Source organism: Chaetura pelagica, unplaced genomic scaffold, assembly GCF_000747805.2.
Source record: "Chaetura pelagica isolate M959 unplaced genomic scaffold, ChaPel_1.0 scaffold115, whole genome shotgun sequence".
NCBI classification, from domain to species: Eukaryota; Metazoa; Chordata; class Aves; order Apodiformes; family Apodidae; genus Chaetura; species Chaetura pelagica.
The window spans coordinates 1,636,225-1,654,115 of record NW_009953761.1 but is presented as its reverse complement, the minus strand read 5'-3'; the positions used below and the strand labels follow the sequence as shown (position 1 = coordinate 1,654,115).

Here is a 17,891-nt window from a genome sequence, read left to right as displayed (position 1 = left end):
TTGCTCAAGAAATTGCAAGGCTGTTTCTCACAATAGCTTTTCAAGGCAGGCTCATGAAGCCTCCCTGACAACTTCTCAACAACCAATGTGGCCTGGAAGAACCTGATCATCCTTCTCCCACATCCTCATACCTGTTCACTCTGGCTTTGTCACTGACTTCCAGCAGGAGTTCCTGGGAGAGAGGAATCTCACCCATCCTCTGTCCACCTCCAGCTGGTTCTCAGCACTGTTTCTGCAGTTTCCCATAAGCACAACAGCTTGCAAGGGCTTAAATGCCAGAACAACATTCCTAATTCAAAGGCTGATATAATCTAAAATCTAAAAGCAAGACTGAGCCCAGGAAAATTGAATTTTTCTCTCCTTCTTCCCTTGTTTTGCAACAACATGACAACTCTGAGATGACATAATCCAGGAACCCTTTCTGTTATTCAATTCTAGTTCTGAAGCAAAACCCCACTTTCATTCCGGGTCTAATTCAATATTGGGTTTTTGGGAGGAATTTTTTTGTTCACTGAGAAACAAGCAGCTTTATTGTAGAAATTCACTTTCAGCTGAAATGAAGATAATGCCAACCTAGGACCTCACTATAGACTCAGGGAGATTCACATCACCCACACCAAAACATCTAACCATGGCACCTCAGACAGCAGCCTTTTCACCTTGCCGTATGGCCCATGGAAAAGGTGGAAAACTGTGTAGAGTGATTCAGCCCACCCATGGTAATTTCTGCATCCCCCAGAAGGGATTCCTATCTCCTTCCAGAAGTTATGACAGAAACCTACTGTCATCACACATTGTTTCTTGGTACTCCTGCTGCACATCCAGTAACAGGGAGGCAGAACCTTTTATGTACTTTCTTGCTATAAAGAAACTACTGGGAAATCACTGTAGTACTTCATTAAATAAACAACAACAAAAAGGGATTAAATTTCAAACTCAGCCTTGATGGAAAACACTGTGAACCAGAGAACTGACTTAGAACTGACTTGTTTTGCTCAAGTCACATTAGAAAAAAACCTGTTGTATTCCTGAGTGGCTATGTGTGCAAGTAACAGTCAAGCCATTTACTGACAAGGATGGGCTGTTCAGACATACTTAAAACATTGAAGAGTTTCATCACATGAAAACGTCACAAAAACCATTGACTTGAAAACTGTTGCAAAAGAGACAAGATAAAAAATGTGTCAGACTGAAATGGAATGGTAGTACATTTGGAACGAGGCAAAAGGGATTTAGGAGATAGGGAGCGCAGGAAGAGATGCTAGAGCTTTTTTTAAGACATTGTGGTTATAAACGATAAGAAAAATAAGTATGGAAGCAGCATATTTGTTTCAATTTCCAAAAGCATTTGACAAGTTTCTATATGAGAGATTAATGACTAAGAGGCACAGAAGGAGAATATAGAAAAAAAAACAAACAACCACTCTTCTGTGTATAAAAACTAGCACAAACTGTTGTTTTGCCCTTAGAAGAAGGCTACCCTTCTTACACAAGAGATCTCTTCCTTACAGCCATAAATCGACCATTATCCTGGGTCTGGATTTGGAGGGCTTCTTTAAGAATAATCTCACACATTTGCAATAGTATTGCTGTAGCTGTAATGGCCTAAAGTCATAAGCAAGACAAGGTTTATGGGTCAGTATAGTCAGAACAACCAGAAAAGCCCATGTTCAGGTCAGAAATAGAGGCACTGACTTTCCACGCTAAATACAGGTAGGAAGCACATTCTTTGAGTTTAATCAGAGATGTTAAGTCAGGTAGAAAAAAGAGCTGGTTGGCACCTGTAAAAGAGAAGGGGCTATTAAAAGGGAAATAGTGACACATTGGTTTTTCTGTAAAGGCATAGATAGGCAAGTCTATGGCAGATGAAAAGATAACAAAAGGAGGGAAATTATAGTGTGCTGCGAAACTACTCCTTCCTTTGAATTCACCTTTTTTGCTGTCTGCTATAATTAAACTTTTAGTTCTCCAGTTGCCTCTGATGATCAGAGGGCTGGTGCAATTTTTTCCAGTGACACAAGTTGGTCCAAGAAGCAATGTAGCTTTTACCCACAAGTCTTGCCTCACACGGCAGGCACAGAGCTGCACAGCCTGGCTGTACACTGCTCGCTTCCTTGCAAACCTATGTTGGAGGAGCTCGCTGTGACCCTGCCTCTTCTGCTCTCCTTTGCACTTCCAAAGCTTGATCTGTTACCAGCACACAATCCCTGAGGTCAGGGCAGCACAGGCTGTGAGCGGGCTTGAGTATTAAATCAGGGGGTTAATTATAAGTAATGGAAAAGACTTTTTCAGTTGCTTATTTTCTGGGTATTTCTAATCTAAAAGACAGATGAAGTCTGGTCTTTTAATAGTCAGATTATTTTTTTTTTCTTCTTCTTTATTTTACCAACACAAGGAAAATGAATTTTCAAGCTCTTATTCCTGGTGGCTCTGCAGACTTGCAAAGGGGAAAAGGAAAAGTGGGTCTTATGCTAGTCTGTATTATTGATGGAGGGGCTCTCTCCACCTAACCTCGGGATCACCTCTTATGTTCATCTCTGGAACTCCAGGAGGGGCAATCAAGGCTCCAACCACAATATTTGGCCAGCAACATTTTACTGCTGGGTTTTCTTGATGCCAGAGTGAAAACAGGTTTGTTACCCTTTCAATCCCCAAATGACATTGCAGAGCGGGCAGTACTTGCAAGCCGATAAACTCTATTTGTATGCAGCCATTAAGTAACATGGACTTTTCTGATATTTTCAATCTATAACATAATCATAAAAGGAAACTATGACAGGTTGTCATCTTTGCATCATAAAAGCATGGTGAGCAATAAAAAAAGTCCTTGGAGAACTTCTTTAGTTCATGATTACTATATACATTTGTGGATGAGTTATTAAATACTGCATCTTAAGGCTACAAATGAAACAAATCTTGGAAGCACAACAAATAACAGGTTGTGTAATTAAGTCTAATGAGATGTGGCTCTCATACAATATGGCCCACAGAGGCCAGATGTCATGATGCTTTGGAAAATGTGAAATAATTGAGCTAGGATAAGGCAAACAATCTAGGAAATGTGTGAATACCCAAACTGTCCGTAAATTCTAACAGGAAAACACTGAGAAAATACCACTAGATCCACGACTTGATGCCTGTTAGCAATAAGAAGGGAGAATTACAGTACACAGTTACAGCGGCTAGTATATGCAGAAATGTGATAGTGATACTTAAAATACTGACACCTCTCTGTTACTACTTGAGGTAGCCAAGAGACCTTAATGACCCTAAGTAAATATCTGTTCATTACAGAGACTGCATTCAAATCTATGCCAGCACTGTTGATGAAAAACTAGAGATCAGGGGAAAGAGAAGGCAGGGAGATAGGGACACAACTGTCTGTTAAAGGAGCTGTGGTTAAAAAGTCCTCCACTGACAACTCAGAGCCTCAAATCCCTGGATGAACAGTTGGAAGGATGGTTAGCTCTCATGTCCCAAATGAGCTCGACTGCTGAGGTAAAACACTGGAAGAGAGGCAGTCCCTATGGGACACCAAATGGCGTACATGAGTCATTAGTTAGCATCATTTTGTTTTCTTAGCACTGCACCTTTACGTTTCTAAGGCGTGCGCACGTGCAGAGGCACGTGCCACTCCATCAGGCAGTGCTGAAGCAGTTTGTTACAGGGAAATATATGCTGGGAACCTCCATGGACATCTATGTTCCCTCTTGAGGTCCTCTACTAGAAACTTCTATTTATATACAACAATGCCCTTGCCTTCGAGAGGACAATCTTTGTCATGATGATTACATGCAGACTTTTCTGCAGAATTGGATGGTTTGGGTTTGTTTTATTTTAAATCCAGCTTAAGTTCCATTTGGACGACAACAACAAAAACCAACACAAATGCAGGCTATTTGCTCTTTTTGAAGAGAAAACATAGGACACATGTTCAAAACACATTTAAATTTTAAAGCTTGAATTGCAGCCAGGAATGATCTTAGTCTTGAGGCTGAAAGTCCTTAATCTTGGGAGTCAATAAATCAGTTATGACAAGCCTGAACAGGCTATGGTTTATTATAAAATCAAGCTTGATTATCTACTTGAGGTAATTAGACAGACCAGAACAAAAGGACATGAAGTTAAAAGGCAACATATGTAGGAAGAACTGGAAGAGATATTTTACCTTACACAGGCTGGTGAATGGCAAGAATGAACTTGTACTTGAGATTTTTTCATATACTGAATTCTGGCTAATAAAGTAAAGGGACACTGCAATATTTACAATAAGGAAGTTATTAAATCAACTACTATTGGAGCTGCTCGGCTGCAGATTCCCATTCCCCGATGCTTGCACACATCCCTGAAATCCAGGTGCAGCATCTGAGCTCTCTGCTCTTGCAACCCAAGGTATTTTTCTAAGTCCCTAGGGGGTTACAGAAGTATTAAAAGAACAGTAAAGAAAAAAAACATGCTGCGACATCTATTATATTAAAGGACAGCAGCACTATGTTTGGGTATAAACACATTAAATAACAAGGAATGAAAAGAAAATAAAATCTACACTTTTCCCTTTCTTGTCTTCTTGATTTTGGAGCATTTGTTGTTATTTTTAAGGCATATTTAATTTATTTATGTTATGGCTTATTCTAGCAGATAACTTTGTAGGACATTCTGCAATGTCTTAAAAATACTTCAACAAAGCAAGCTTGAAGTGCCAAAATTTTTATCAAAAGGCCCCAGAAAAGAAGGTTTCAGAAATTATTCCTGGAAAGAGTTCAGTCATGCAGTTCCAAGTATAGCTCAAGTCCCAAAACAGAGGGTTTCCAATTGAAGATGTAAATAATTTTGACAGATGCAGCTCAAAAGGGTAAAACCTCAAGACTGTAGTTGGTTATAATATCCCATATTGACTCCTGGTGAAATGAACCGTTTGAAATACGATTGTATCAGAGAGAAGAAAAAGAGTTGGAGATGCATATAACTTGCCCTCTCCATCCACTGCAGTTTGGACACCTCTTTTCTGAAATACGGTTTGTGTTGCCAGATCTTTGCAAAAAAAGGTGCAAATAAGCACATCTGCACCTTCTCCATGCTGCTGTCTCCTCTAAATGCTAGCAAAGCTCTTTTCTATTATCTTATTTCCCTTTTTGCCAACCTTTTTCTATAAATCTCAGCAGCACAAAGAGCAGGTAGAAATTGTCCGCTTATTTCTGATGTTTGCAATAGCTTGCCTGTTTTTCACTGCCTGACTCAGAATATCAGATAAAAAGAGTTAAACTGCTTTTTCACTTGCCACCATATTACTGCTGTGCCAAGATACCTATTAAAAAAGTTATACAATAGGCAGGCAGCTCCATAATCGGTGCTGCTTTTCATGCCAATCAGCATTACCCCATTGTTTCCATTCGGTCCCTCACCTACCTGGTTTATCTAAGTGAAAGAAAACAGACCATGGGCAATTTGGGCTGGGATTGACTCTTAAGTCTTCAGGCAGTGTTTAACTTACTAGAGCTCTCTATCCCTAAGCCTCTCCTGAATAGAAATAACAAATAATTACTAAATAATGTAGGCAATATAGTCAGGAGGAGCAGATTATTTATAAAGAAAAATCAGCTAAAGTAAAGAGAACAATTTTTTAAGAAGAAAAAAATAAATCAGAATAAGAAATGTGCACATATAGGAAAGGCAGATATAGTTGCCCTTTTTACACAAACAGACATTAAATTTCTGGAGCCACAGTAACAGAATATCTTTAATATTTGGGCAGAACACAATCTAAATACATGCTGCAGTGTATCAGAGCATATTGCATGTATTACATTTAATTATCTTTCACCACCACGTCCACTAGAAGAACTACTCCAGTGACCAGCTGCTTCCCATTACAGAGACATTACTCAGAGCTGGTGATGTCATACACATCATTTGTCACCACCAGAGAAAGGAAGGTGAGGTAAATCCACTCCTTCTCTTAACAAAGTCAACATTTGCAAAGTATTATGTTACAAGCTCCCTCACATACCCAGGATTAGGCTTATTGAAGGCTCGCTGAATTTCTGCTTCAGTGAGGACCACCAAAAGACACTTTTCCACACTGATCAACTCTGCTAGTACCTTACAGACACCTGCAGCAAAGTGGATGTGCATCTTTATGCACTTTGTGAGACCTAATTCTCATTCAGAAGCAAAGAGCATTTGAAGGACAGGTGACAGAAAGGATGCAAATACGCAACCTGGTATTCATGCCGTGCCTTTGATTAGTCAAAATGGTCAGTTTGCTCATTCTGTTGATTTCTATCCACTATAACTTAATTTTCCCATGAGCAAGCTGTACATCACACAGGGGTTACACTGGATTTCCCATGTTGGCCAAGGAACCTCAGATGCTTGGATGGGGACTGATGTGTGAAGGGAAAGTGCTGCAGATAAGCTGTGCTCTATCAGAAGTGAACAGTCAGTAGCAAACGGTTCCAAAGAGCTCTTGGCTTACTTTATGCAAGGGGGATGCTCATAATTACTCATGGGCTTTCTTGTCTAAAATAAATAAACACATGGAAAATAGTGGGAATGGAGGCTTTCCAAAGTGAGATAAAAGATGGAGAAAACTTTTTCAAAGATAAAATATTTCCTTATGTTTCTCTGCTGTATCTTCAAATAAAAACATGCCAAACAGATCTTTGGTGGTATAATTACCAACAGTCAGGCATTAAAAAACCCAAACAAACCCAAAACAAAAAGCCAAAACATCCAAACAATATGGCTTACATCATAACTTGATTCTAGCATTTTGAAAGCGTTAAGAAGAATTATGCCAAATAGTAATCAGTCTGTTTTCCCAAACTGTTAGCAGGCTTGTACAGAATTGTAACAATAGAGAGAGATATGCCATATTCCAGGAAGAAACCCTCACCCCACAAACAGCACAAGCTTTGCACTTAGTAGTTCCTTTATGTGTGCCTGCTCACCTCTGAGTTCTTGTTTATTCAGGACATTCAGCCCTTCATATCATGTTAAAAAACCACTATTTATCTTTAAGCACTGAGCAGATTTCAATCATTATCTTCATCTTTGGCCTCAATTAAGGTCTAATATAGAGCAGGCACTTGAATGACCTAAGAGGCACGCTTAACCCTCAACAGTGTGTCAAAGGCACTTAGAGTTTCGCCACATTTCCTCTGGCCGTTGAATCTCTCTCTTCTTTTTCTGTTGTAACGTGACTGTGTTTTTTCCTAGCACTTTAATGTCTCCTGGTGTGAAGTCTCCTTGAGTAACACTCACAAGGTAGAAAGTGTGATTAACTCTGCAGGAGCTTTTCAGGTCAATGAAAAAAACCTACTTGTTACACTAATATATAATACTTCTTTAGAGATGTTCCCAGTGGCTCTACATATTGAGATTCCCACAGTACCTATTCTCTTTCACTCTTCCTGCTCTCCTGTGTCTCAATAATAGAAATACACAGTTTTATGAGGGCACAAGGTTGACGCTAATCCTTTAGAGTATGTTTCACACCTCTTTAATTATTCTGATTGGTCATTCAGGTAATTTAAATCGTAAATATTTTCTTCTTGATGAACATGCAGTGTTTCTGTAGTGAAGACTATAAAAATAAAGTAGGAAGGAGCTAGAATAAAAATAGCAAAATTATGTGATTTTCTTCAGAGTATACCTTACTACTTTTCTCCTTCTCCACAGGCTGGCTTGTTAACAAAACACAACACATTAACAGATTGGGAAGACATAATAGCTGAAAAGATGCCTTCTGAAGATACCTTCTAACCTCAAGGGGTTTGCAAAACCTATGGAAAAGTCTGCAGATTTTATTAAGCCTTTTAATATCTTCTTTTACTGCCAGATGTCAAGCCAATGCAGAATTCAGAGCAAGGGTAAACATGCTGTATGCTACTGTGCCACTGGGCTGCTGAACTCTTCCAGCAGCTACTTGTGGTCTGCAGGTTACAGGGGTAGAGGAAGAAGAATGTGTGGAGCACCTTTACCAGCTGCCTCTGCACTTCAAAGCTTAAAGCTGGAGCACACGAAACTCCAATCACAAATTAGAGATGCTAAAGCATTTTTTCCTTAAAAAAAAAAAAAAAGTCATAGTACAAGTGGCTCACTTTAAAACTAAATAGACCCCGTAATAAAATAAGAGGAGCTCAGTATTAATTACAGAAAAGGAAGCTGTATTTTGTTAGGCATGCCTTGGAAGATGCGAGTTGCATGCTCACTGGCACATTGGTTCAGCATCTAAGCAATGAAGCGTAGGAAAAGGAAGATTTAATAGGTAATGGGATGGCACATGTAAAATAAAATGAGATTGCCAGATGGCTGTCAGTGGCTCCAAGATTTCAGTAGTGGTGAGGCCACAGAAGAAGCAGCGTACTCATGAGAGTTGGCAGTTTTCTGACCAGCTGACTTCTTATAGTCTTCTCTTATAGTCTTAATGTACAGGCTTTCTTTGGAGAACTGCTGAATATAATCAAATATACCTTGATTTCCTACTTTATTTGATTTTTCTTCATTAACGATCCAAAAATAGTACATAAACTGAATATTGAAGGATATGTTTACAATTTAGTCAGCATATGATGATCTGCAGTTGACAATAATTCACTGAGCATGCCTCATCTATTTTATGGTGAAAAGACAGTGAAGCTTAAAGGACTCTTCGATTCTGCTCTGCACGGGAATCAATTATCCCTTGAGACACTGGAGTGAGCAGGAGAAGAAAAAGTGATCATGCTAGTCCTCCTGTTACGCCCGCCACATGGAAAAAATCTTGACACTTACTGGAATCTGAATATAATAAGTGCCATTAGTTACAATCTTCATTGTGAAGAAAGAGAGAGTATTCAGATATCTCCAAAGATATGGAGGTCTTGAGCTAATAAAATTCTGGGAGGGATATTGAACTTTGTGCCTTGGGATTTAGGAGTCTCTAGAGCAAAATTTCCCAAATGTTTCTTTCATCAAAAACTAAGTCTGGTGTTGCAATTTCAGGATTGAAACCACTTATTGTTGCAGATGCTGCTTCAAAAAGGGCAGTTTTGCTGAGTTATAACTTGTTTTTAAAATATAACCTCTAGTTTGGGGAACCCTGGCCTATATATTAATGATCAAGAGGAGAGCCTATCAGAGGAAGATGCACTTCAGAGCTGAATTGCCTTGTTCATCTCTCCCTGTGAAGTATCTGATGCTCAACACTGTCAAAAGCACAATCCTGAGCAAGGTGACCTGATTGGAACTGACAGCTCCTATGTTCCACTGAAATCAGGTCAAAAGACAAGTGTGCGGGGATAGTAAAGACAAATGGAAAAACAGAAAGGTTGATGTAAGTGTCTGATATTTCACAGCCTTCAGTGTCTAAAAATACATGCCTGAGGCCACAAAAATTGTGTGTGCTTTTTCTATACCTTTTGGTAAACATGATGTTAAGCTTCAAAGCTTCCTAGTCTCTGATTTCAATAGGATTTTCTACAAGGGGTCAAAGCCTAACTTCAGCAAAAAAAATACTGGAGGACACTGAAATTCTTAATATCTTGAGGCTGAGTTATGTAATGGCTGAAATCATGTGGAGAAATGTGCCTTAATAACCATTCTGTAAACAAGTAGAAGCCAGAAGTTTTCAGGCATACTCATGCTTTCCAGGCAGATCTATAACTTTCATCTTGGATATGTGCCCTTGTGGTTTGTTATTTTTCTCTGTAAGAGTAAAAATATGCAGCACCGGGCATGAGCTTAACTAAGTCTAAAAGAATTACCACTTACGTACCACTCCTCATGTTCATTTGTACTGGGAACTATTTGACATACACCATTTTTGAGGAAGAAAAGTTTAGGTCATCTATGTTATTCTGGAGGAAAGAATCTCCAATTTTGCTTCATGTTTTCCAAGGCAATGGTCCATTAGTGAAAAGAAAACCAAAAGGAACCAGAGAAATAAATAATTTTCCTGGCAGGATGTCTTCCTTAGAAAACAGGTGACCTGATGCCATTTGCTTAAACAAATGAAAGCATAAGAACACTAAATTCAGCAATGCCAAAATTGCCTTTAAAAATACCAGTGCAAAAGCAAAAGAAAAGATCCTCATTTGACTTGAGGGCACTGAGTTTTTCTGCTAGTCTTAAAATGCAACAAAACAGCAGACTTGAATGTACTTGAAAGGTGTGCTTGAATCAGTTACTGAGCACACAGAGAGGATTCAGATCTCAAAAAGGTGGAGTACAAACTATCTTTCCCCTCTCATCTCACCATTTTTCTCAAAGTCTCAAAGACTAGAAAACACCGATTTTAAGGCCTGGATAATTCAAAAGAAGTTTAGCAGATTTTTCCAACCTTTCCAGATTTTTGTTTTTCCTCTGGACTAAGAGCAACTGTAAGAAATTTAAGTCCAAAAGGCAATTTTTTTGAAAAAAAATATAACCTGCTGAAAAGAGAGGTTTAGAATGAATGTGCTTCTCATCAATCTTTAACACTTTAACTAATGCATTATTAAACTACAGTTTATTGTATGAATTATGCATATATAATCTAGAAATGCATATATTAGTGTATATGTAATGCAGTAGCCAAATATTATTTGGGGAAAAAGTAAGCTTTCTGAATAACAATAAGTGTAAGGAAAACACATGTAGAAACAGAGGAGCTATTATAGAACTATCAATAAGAATCCATCTTTACAAAAGAAAGGCTCTGACAATTGCCTAGATCAAAAATCCAATTTTAAAGCACTGAGAGATAAGGAATTAAATAGAGCGCAGATATCATCTAAACTGGTATTAAAAGGTTAGCAGTGCTTAAGATTGATTAGTAACCAACACCAGACAGCCTACATCCCAAGCTGTGAGAAGAGTATTGTCCAGATGTTGCAGAAGCTTTAGTTGTCATTTTAAGAAACTCTCGGGCTAGGCAAGAGTGTCACAGATTGCAAAATGGGGAGCATAACTCTGTTACAAGGCAGGCATCCCAGCATGTTACACAGCAGCAAAGCTAAATCAGTTGGAAACAAAACCAACATAAAAAACCTTTAAAAAGACTCAGTAAACGACATGGGCTCCATACCTTAGGGAACAAAACTGCCCTGCAATTTAGGAATTAGGAACCAGTTAGTTTGGGGAAAGAAAGGGCATGAATGGGTAAGTTGTATGGAAACTGAAAGATCAGAGCACTAAGAAATATGTCAGGATAAGGATGAGTATCATTCAGACTATGGCAGGTTATGTAAAGATGTCCAGGAAAGATCACACTATCTCCATGTGAGTTAATCTAAACTACTTACTGCTTTCCTAGTTGTCATCAAGGCAGGAAAAAAAAGAATAAGATACATTTTTAAAGACAGACAAAAAGTTAACACTGGGACACGGGTGTGACATTTTAACCTCCGAGAAATGTCACAGATGACAGTAGTAAAACCAGTATGTGACTGCTGACAAAGTTTTAAGGATTAATAGCAAAAAAAAAAAATAATGGAAAAAAAAAATAATCAGAAAGGGCTAAGGACTAGGTAGACATTTGGTCAAACATGATGATGCAAACTCTCACTGAATGCAGTTACAGCAAATATATTATAGCAATTAAGTCTGTAAGTCTTTTCATAGTGAATTGTGGTTTTGCTGTTCTGGATTTGCCATGAAGAAAATGTGTCAAAAACTCAAGAATCATAAGGAAATATTACGAAGTGTCAAAGCACCTATTTACTTTGAAAATACATGGGAGTCTCAAACAAAAGAGAGCAAAAGTAAAGAAGTTATCCTGCAACCATAGAGAAATCAGGCAGCACTTCAGGAATTAATATTTATTACTTATGGTACCTTTCATACATTGAAAATGCTGAACAAATACCAACTGACCTGTACAACACTCCTACAATACGTGATACACATAATTATGGAAATTACAGTAGGGAGCTGGCAATGAAATAAAGTCTTGGAGATCCTCCCTTGTGGGGAAAAGCATTGCACAGGAGATGAGGCTGTCATGTAGGGATTGCATAGCACACCTGAGGACACAATTTACACCAAAGGAGACAGAGGAACAGGCGAAGACAAAAAGGTGAGCAAACCTCCATGGGATATGCAACTGAGAAGCTTATAAATGAAAGCAACATAAGCTGATTTTGACATATGGCTATTTTCAGGTGTGGAAGTAATCACATTCAAATTGAGCACAGCACCTGCAGGCAAAGCCCCACCAGAAAACAGAAAAAGCTGTTTCCCCACAAGCACATAGAATTTGTAAATTGTCCTGAGCTGGAAGGGACTAATGCCAATCATTGTGTCCAACTCCTGACTCCACACAGTGCAACCTAAAAATTAAACCATACATCAAAGAATGTTGTGCGAATGCTTCCTGAACATCAGTAGGCTTGGGATCTAGGCATGACTGCTTCCCTAGGGAGCTTGTCCCAGTGCTTGACCAGTCTCACAATTAAAAACTTTTTCCCAATAACCAATCTAAACACCTTCTGACACAGCATTAAAACTCCCTTGCATCCTATCATTGGACACCAGAGATCAGGATTGCCTTCTCCATTCCCTCTCATGAGGAAGTTGTAGACTCCCTTTTCTCTAAGCTGAACAAACATAGAATTCTCAGTTGCTCCTCTTTAGCCTTTCCCTTTCACTAGTTTTGTGGCCTCCCTTTGAACTCACTAATACTTTTATATCATTCTTAAATTGTGGAGCCCAAAACTGCTCCCAGCACTCCTGATGAGGCCGCACCAAATATTGAATGTGGTGGGACAATCACTTATTTTGACCAGCTAGCTACACTGTGCTTAACATATCCCAGGTTGGACATTTGGGCCACTAGGGCACATTGTTGACTCATATTGAGCTTCCCATCAACCAAAAAGCCCTTTCTGCAACCCACATGTAAATCCAGGATTACATGGTCTCTGGTGCAGAATATGGCATTTGTCCCAGTTAAACATCATAAGTTTGGTGACTGCCCAGTGCCCTTTGTCAAACAGAGTATAACCAGCTGGTCAAAAGAGGTGATTATCCCACTGTATTCAGCATTGCTGTGGCCTCACCTCAAGTACTATGTGCACTTTTGGGCTCCACCATTTAAGAAGTATGTGAAGGTCCTTGAATGTGTCCAGAGGAGGACAAAAAAGCTAGTAAGAGGGCTGGAAGGGATGTCCTGTGAGGGCCAGACTCAGGTGTCTGGCCTCGTCTAGTTTGGAGAAAAGGCATCTGACAAGAGACCTCATAACCCTTCACAGCTTCCTGAAAGAGGGGAAATGGAGTGGGAGGTTCTGACCTCTTCTTGGTATCCAGAGATAAGACATATGGCAATATCTCAAAGCTACATAGGGGAGGATTAGAGTGGACATTAGGCAGCACTTCTTTACTGAGAGGCTGGTCAAACACTGGAAAGGCTTCTTAGAAAGGTGGTCGATGCCCCAACCCTGTCAGTGTTTATGAGGCATTTGAATAATGTCCTTAACAACATGCTTTAACTTTTGGTCAGCCCTAAATTGGTCAGGCAGTTGAACTAGACCCTTCCAACTAAAATATTCTATCCTGTTTTATTCCAATCTATCCAAATCTCCATGCTAGGTACCTCTATCCTTGAGGGAATCAGTGGCTCTTCCTTATTTAGTATCATCAGCAAACTCAGTGTGGACTCAACTCCTGCATCCAGATCATTGATAAAAACGTTGGAGAGAACTGGCTCACAAGGAGCAGATGGCTTTGCTTGTTTCTTTTAATCAGGATCATGTGGTTAAAACCAGAGACTGAGAATCAGTTCATGGCCTCCACGAGCTAAACTCTGTGCTTGAGACTGATTCATTATAAATCAGTTTTCTTGCAGCTTAGTTTACCCACCTGTAAAACAGGTAATTCAGAGCCAGACCATCAGCTGTGAGCTGGCACAAATCTACTCATTTCCCAGTCTCAGAAGGCGATGTATTTTGCCAAAATTAAGCATCATGTGTCCCTGGTGAGGCAGGCAGAATGATTTACAGCATGACCTGACTCACTGCATCCATGTCTACGAGGACAGGCACAGACATGACAGGATGTCACTCTGATCCAGATGTTGCACAGCTCTCCTTAAGCCCAAGTGGCAATGAAGATTCCAGAGGGGATCTGTCAAATGCTTGCTATGTGGATTGTGTCTATAGGGCACCCACTCATATAATTTATTTTTTTTCTACCTCTCAGGAGCAGTGAAGTTTTATTTATCCCAACTAATCAGGCCTCTAGTGTTGACAGTGAGGTCTGATATATCCAGGCTTGTCTGCAAAACATTTCAAAATATTTTTTTATTATTGTTCAAATAAGTGATTCCCTGCAACACTCTCCTGAACTGTGTTTGGGAAGTGAAATAACAAAATCAAACAAGAACAAACTCCTGAAATTTAATTTATAGAGTCAGGCAGAAAGTAAATAAGCACACACCTGATAGGAAAGCTTCACTTCACTAATATCAACTGAGCATATGAATTGAATGGGCTTCATGATTTTCTGCCCAATTAAAATAACTTCAAAATCTTCTCTGGTTAAGAGTTCACAGCCGAGGATATTCCTTGGCAGAACCTCAAGACATCCTGCTTGAACAGAGAAACAAAAATAAGTGTTTCTCTTACATGACTTGCCTCACTGTGTTGACCCATCATAAGGATTGATGGTTTAGTTGTTTAATTTCCCCAGAGAGCTTTTGCACAAGGTTAAAATATAATATAGATTATATATCTCCTACAAGAAGAGACTAATACACAGTATGCAATATTAATCATGGATGATGTTTTCAGAATATAAAAATATAATATTCTCAGAAATAATTCCATATATTTTCAAAGAACCCAACGAATGCATGAACAGTGCAAGAAAACTCTTTAAAAAAGAAAAATCTTACCTGTCACAAGTTGTTGTCCAGCCAGTCCTACTGGAACCATCCCCAGGTTATTCATGGCTGTAGCCCAAGCTGTTGGATCAGTGACTGACATATTAAGTTGTGTGGTATCTATAGCTATACTTCCCAAACCATCAGCTGCTGCAAGAAAAGAAAAACACTGTAAGTAGAAAAGCCAATGTGCCACAACTTTTAACCAAAACCTGCAGTGAAACTGAGGTATCACGGCTGTTGCTTATTTTGGCTTGGCTTTGTTTCTTCATTATTATTCACCCTTTAGACCGCAGACAGCAGTGCTTGGTATTCTGTAGCATACAGACATTGGAAATCTTCAACAGACGTAAAACAAGAATGGTTCAAGCTGGTTATATGGAATACTATTTCACCATGAGGACAGTCAGACAGTGGAACAGGCTGTGCAGTTGCCGTTCTTGGCAGCTTTCAAGGCTCCACTTGATAAAGCCCTGAGGAACTGGTCTGACCGCATGGCTGGCCTTGCTTTGAGCAAGAGGTTGGACTGGAGACCATCTGAGGTGCCTCTCAACCTGAATTAATTGTCCAGTAAAGCTCTGATATAACTTAAATAAATATAATCTCTGGCAACTTGTCAGAGAGCTGAGAGAACAAAACAGCCTCTAATGAAAGACCTTTTTTTCCATATGGTACAATTTTAAATTTTTTTTTTTGTAAAAGTTTTAAGAATAAATCAGCCCCTAACTAAAAAGAGGTCAAACAAAATCAATTCACCATGAGAAAGACAATGTTTTATTCTTTAAAAAAAAATAAAAATAAAAATTAAAAATGTATCATAATACAAGGAACCCAGATAGCTAAGGGATGGTAACTTTCTGATGCTGAACCCCCAAACACAAGATGTGATGACACATTTGTGCTTCCCCCCTCCCTGATCACAGCTGAAATTGGCTTTTTTCCAGCTATCTTCTTATGGCCTTTGCAGACTCAAGATATTTACCAGCAGCCATTGCTTTTCCCCAGTTCCTCTTGCTCCTGTTAGCCTTTCTTCAGCTAGGAATAATTAACTACTGTATTAGCAGCATCTTGACATGGGCTGTCATCGAATGCAAGGCCCACACACAGCTCATTAGGCTCTGAAAGAGAAAAGACAAAATCAGCTATCAAGTGCTGCAGTCAGAACATAGTCACAAAACAACTGAGTGCTTTGGGAATCCACTTGAAGCTCCTGTGCTGGATTCCCAGCAGCAGCCTCCTTGCACACACTTAGCGGTCGCTGTAGAGGCGTCTCAGCCAGTGCTCATCCTTGCTTGCTGAACAAACAGTGCCATGTATGAACCTGTCAGATGGCTGAAAGCACTTCACAAATTAGGTCTTATCAGCAACTACACAGCCTCCTCAGCATGATGGCACCAGCTGAAAGAACATATAAAGGATGAATATGTTTGTGGGTTGGTTTTTGATTTGTTTTGTTTTTTACTATTAACAATTAACTGAGGTTGCAAGTTTCAAGGAAATAGCCTCTTGTTCTGAGATGAAAAGGGAAAAAAAATACTCTGCTGTGACTTACAGAATAGAGTCTACAGAGTTGTGGAAAAGTAACAAGACCTAACAAAGTTGAGGATGATGCCTGCTCCTCAACCAAAACCCTCTCTTTGGCTCACAAAGCTTAGTTAGCTTGAAGGAAAGGCAGGGTATCTGCTTCTAGCTATACTACATTGCTTTCATCAGGTATCTGCCAGATCACGAATTTTACATAAGGGTAACTTCTCACTGTTGTTATTATTGTTTGTGAAGCTCACCATGTTAGTGCATCGCTGGTCAGAAATGAGAGTAAGAGGTGTGACCAGAGGCTGTGAGCTCCCAGCACTGATAGCACAGGGAGAAAATGCTGGGGGGAAGGTGACCACAGGTATATCCCCATATTAGTCTTTGTGACTATGGGCAAGGGAGAGTGTATGTTATTTTTCAGGCTGGCCAGCAGCCTCAGTGGTCTGACCTATAGTCTTTGGTACTAGTGGCCAACAACAGATCAAGTGCTTCCAAGCATGAGGGGTTGTCATTAATACTGTCCAGGTGCGTGTCGGTGACTTGTTCAGCCCTAAGACATTTGTGCTGTCTTAAAAAAGTACTTGAAAGACATTTATTAAGAGGTTTCCAACATGCAAACCCTAAGAATTCATCTTTAGAAAAGACACAATTAACATAATTACACTATATTTTAGCTTAGTACCTCCCACACTTTTCTTTTTTCATGTGATGTGCATAAAGTACAAGCTAGAAAGTTTGATATAATAGTTCCCTGACACTGCAGATAACTTTCAGTAGCTGTAAGAGTGAAGAAAGAGTTGGAACCTTGTACAAAAAAAATATGCAGACAATGCTGTACATTTTTAGTATGTTGTAATTTTCAAATAATCAGTACACTAGGCTAAAAAGCATTTTGTTCAAATCTACAGAGGGTCTATTTAAAAGGCAATATTTATCAACCCTTAATGTTTTGATTTGCAATTTCAATTCTTATTTGATCTCCACTATTAATTATACATAACATTAAGTAATTTTATTATAAAATCACCTTTTAAATGGTATCTATAGACACCAAGAAAACATTGAATGGAAGTCCTCTGTAGGGAATATGTCTAACATAAGGCAAGCCAGCTGAGATTTATGAGAAGTTTTTAAAAATGGGGTGTCTCCTGTTCAGCTCTTTAAACTTGTACTAAGTTCTTTTCATTCAGGCTATAAAACTTTTGATGACAAACATCTATTTCAAGGTTAGAGCTGGGTGAATTATTCCTTGTCAATAAGTTATTTCTCTCACAGCCCCTCTCACTCTTTATGAATCACTCCCAGATCAAACCTGATTTACAAATATATGCTGAATAGCACATCTAAAAACCAATAGTGATGAAATACCTCTTCATACCTTGCTGGGTGCTAGTTCCCATAAGGGATCACCCTGACTAATGGGGAGGAAGAAGGTGCTGCCCCACAGTTTTGGAAGATGACCTGCAAAAGCATGGATTACTGGGATAATGGGCAGAAAATGGTTGTCAGAGTCTCTGTG

At 39.2% G+C, this 17,891-nt stretch overlaps 1 protein-coding gene across 1 annotated transcript in view; it reads right to left on the bottom strand.

The window, feature by feature from the left end:
* ENOX1 (ecto-NOX disulfide-thiol exchanger 1) overlaps nucleotides 1–14,987 on the bottom strand; it is a 146,989-nt gene extending 132,002 nt beyond the window's left edge. Inside the window, exon 1 of the mRNA XM_010000871.1 lies at nucleotides 14,852–14,987. Within this exon, the coding sequence (XP_009999173.1) occupies nucleotides 14,852–14,942 (91 nt within the window). The 5' untranslated portion in view covers nucleotides 14,943–14,987. The remainder of the gene's footprint in view (nucleotides 1–14,851) is intronic.
* Nucleotides 14,988–17,891: the final 2,904 nt, after the last annotated feature.